The 2,766-nt window shown below is 36.3% G+C and overlaps 1 protein-coding gene across 1 annotated transcript in view; it reads left to right on the plus strand.

Annotated features, from left to right (window-relative positions):
* LOC107727315 (collagen alpha-2(IX) chain-like) overlaps positions 1–2,766 on the plus strand; it is a 23,001-nt gene that overhangs the window by 6,823 nt on the left and 13,412 nt on the right. Inside the window, exons 9-13 of the mRNA XM_016537159.1 lie at positions 345–404; positions 704–757; positions 858–911; positions 1,108–1,161; positions 1,421–1,474. Coding sequence (XP_016392645.1) covers positions 345–404; positions 704–757; positions 858–911; positions 1,108–1,161; positions 1,421–1,474 — 276 coding nt within the window. The remainder of the gene's footprint in view (positions 1–344; positions 405–703; positions 758–857; positions 912–1,107; positions 1,162–1,420; positions 1,475–2,766) is intronic.

The following is a 2,766-nucleotide window of genomic DNA, read 5'->3' on the forward strand; positions in this document are numbered from 1 at the left end:
ATTAACCTGTACTGTACATGATTGGCAATATATCTAAATGATTCTAAATTGAATCAAATTGATTTGAGATCAAAACTGAATTGAATCGCAAGCTTGTGCATAGAAATGTAATCAAACTGTGAAATATATCTCAATACCCAGCCATAATAATTTGTCATTTGCTCATGAAAAGAGTTGACAGTTGGCTGCCGTGTCTGTTGTGCTCCCTCATCTGAAATCGTCAGTACTTGGTTTGTATGTCTCTAGTGAGCTACAGGCTGGTTGTGTGTTATTCTTCACTTCCTGTCTGGTCCTACAGTTGATGATGAATAGACCTAATGTATTTGTGTGTCTCATTTTGTTAGCAGTGCCAGACAACATGTCCAGCTGGACCGCAGGGAATGCCTGGTCTGCCGGGGATGAAGGTGAGTCCCCAACCCTAACTTTGGCTCATAAAACAAGAGTTAAAATGTTTTTTTTTTAATTCCAAAAATATAAAAATTTAAGACAATGAAGTATTGCTTTAAATAAAAAAAAATTAACAACAAATTTAAAATGAGCAATAACGTTTCTTTATAGATTCCATTTACTTCTTGTTGCAGAAAGACTAAATGTGCTTTCTGGAGTAACTATACATTTTGCTAGCTGAAGAATGTTTCTTTGGTTAAACACCAACTACTTCTCTAATGAATGAGTGTATTACTAAATTGAATCTCTGTGCCAGGGACATCGAGGTCTTCCAGGTGTGGACGGTGTGCCAGGTACCCAAGGTGAAAAGGTAAGACTGCTCTAATCTTAATAATGATGAAAACCAAGAAGCAGCAATACACAAGCTCGCCTGAGATTTTAATCATAGTCATGTTCTTCTTTATTAACAGGGAGAGCGAGGGGCCGCTGGTGAGCCAGGTCCTCCTGGACGTCCAGGAGATGATGTATGAAAACGTGTTTATTTGTTCGTACATTATGGAGTATGGTGTGTTTTCAGTATCAGCTGTGACCAAGAATATAAATTTAAATTTAAAGTGTTCTATTGGCATGATTGTCTTTACATACAATATTGGCAAAGCATTATAAACAAAACAAGTAATGAAAAGAAAAATAAATATATAATAACAAATTTCCATACAGGGTCAGCGAGGACCAATTGGATTCCCTGGAACTCATGGTGATAAAGGAGATCGGGTAAGACTTACAACATCTTCATCTGAAGCAGACGAGGAAAGAATGAGAAACCAGAGGAATGCTTACAGAGCAATATCCTCCAGGCTAATCAATGCATGAAATTATAACTACATTTGTTTAAAGCTCAATACATCCAATCAAATAACTTCTGCAGTGATTGCACAGATTGAAACGGCTGTGTGAGCATAATATATGCAGAACAAAAAGCAAGGGTGGGTATAATATTATAAGAGCTAGCCTGTGTGTTTTATGTCTGCAGGGTCCTCCTGGATTCAACGGGATCCCAGGACCCACTGGACCACCAGGATCACCAGTACGTGAGCTGTATTTCATTGATTTAAAAAATATATATATCAAATATATGATCAAAATGTTCTGAACTAAAGTCTGGTATCAAAGTACAGAGGATTTAAGTCTTACTTCATCTGATATTTATGTGAAAAGAATGTACAGCAAACCAGCCTAGTGGAAATGTAGTTCAAGAGAGCTTATAGGGTATAAAACAAGATTTTAAGATGAGTTCAAGTTATTTTAGGTAGGTAATCCAATATAAATAATTGTAATAATAATTATTATTATTGTTAAGTTGGCTTGAAAAAACGTCTTCTTTGTCTTCGTCTTTGTCTTCTTCTTCTTCTGAGTCTTCGTCTTCTGAGTCTGAGACTGAGTCTGAGACCAAATTTTAAAATGTATCTCCTCCTAGACTTTTAAAGCTACAACAACCAAACTCGGGTCAGACTCTCAGACTGGTCTGACTCGGGTTGCTATATCTTTTCTAACTGATCCGGCTTACAGTTTTTGTAAACCAGACTATCAAAACCACCTAAAATCCCATAGACTTTCATCAAACTTTTATACAACAAGACTTATGGTGTATTTAAGCTGTCTATTGCTATAGCAAAGCTCAACAACTTCATACTGAAGAAAAAAAAACAGCTAAAACCAGCCTAAGCTGATTGGCTGCTTTGGCTGGTCTCCCAAGCTGGTTTTAAAGTGGTTTTGGCCACTTTTTTTAGCAGGCCAGGCTGGTATTAGCTGGTTTTTCACTGAATCAACTTGTTTTAGCTGGATTAGCATAGAAACATGCTAACAACATGCTAGTAACTTGCTAATCACGTTAGAAACATGCTAGTAACTTGCTAATCATGCTAGCAACATCCTAGTCACTTAAATGTAGTTCAAGAGAGCTTATAGGTTATAAAACAAGATTTTAAGATGAGTTCAAGTTATTTTAGGTAGGTAATCCAATATAAATAATTTTAATAATTATTATTATTATTGTTAAGTTGGCTTGAAAAAACGTCTTCTTCGTCTTCGTCTTTGTCTTCTTCTTCTTCTGAGTCTTCGTCTTCTGAGTCTGAGACTGAGTCTGAGACCAAATTTTAAAATGTATCTCCTCCTAGACTTTTAAAGCTACAACAACCAAACTCGGGTCAGACTCTCAGACTGGTCTGACTCGGGTTGCTATATCTTTTCTAACTGATCCGGCTTACAGTTTTTGTAAACCAGACTATCAAAACCACCTAAAATCCCATAGACTTTCATCAAACTTTTATACAACAAGACTTATGGTGTATTTAAGCTGTCTATTGCTATAGCAAAGCT

The sequence above is a fragment of the Sinocyclocheilus rhinocerous genome, unplaced genomic scaffold, assembly GCF_001515625.1.
Source record: "Sinocyclocheilus rhinocerous isolate Xijiao unplaced genomic scaffold, SAMN03320098_v1.1 scaffold1154, whole genome shotgun sequence".
NCBI lineage: Eukaryota > Metazoa > Chordata > Actinopteri > Cypriniformes > Cyprinidae > Sinocyclocheilus > Sinocyclocheilus rhinocerous.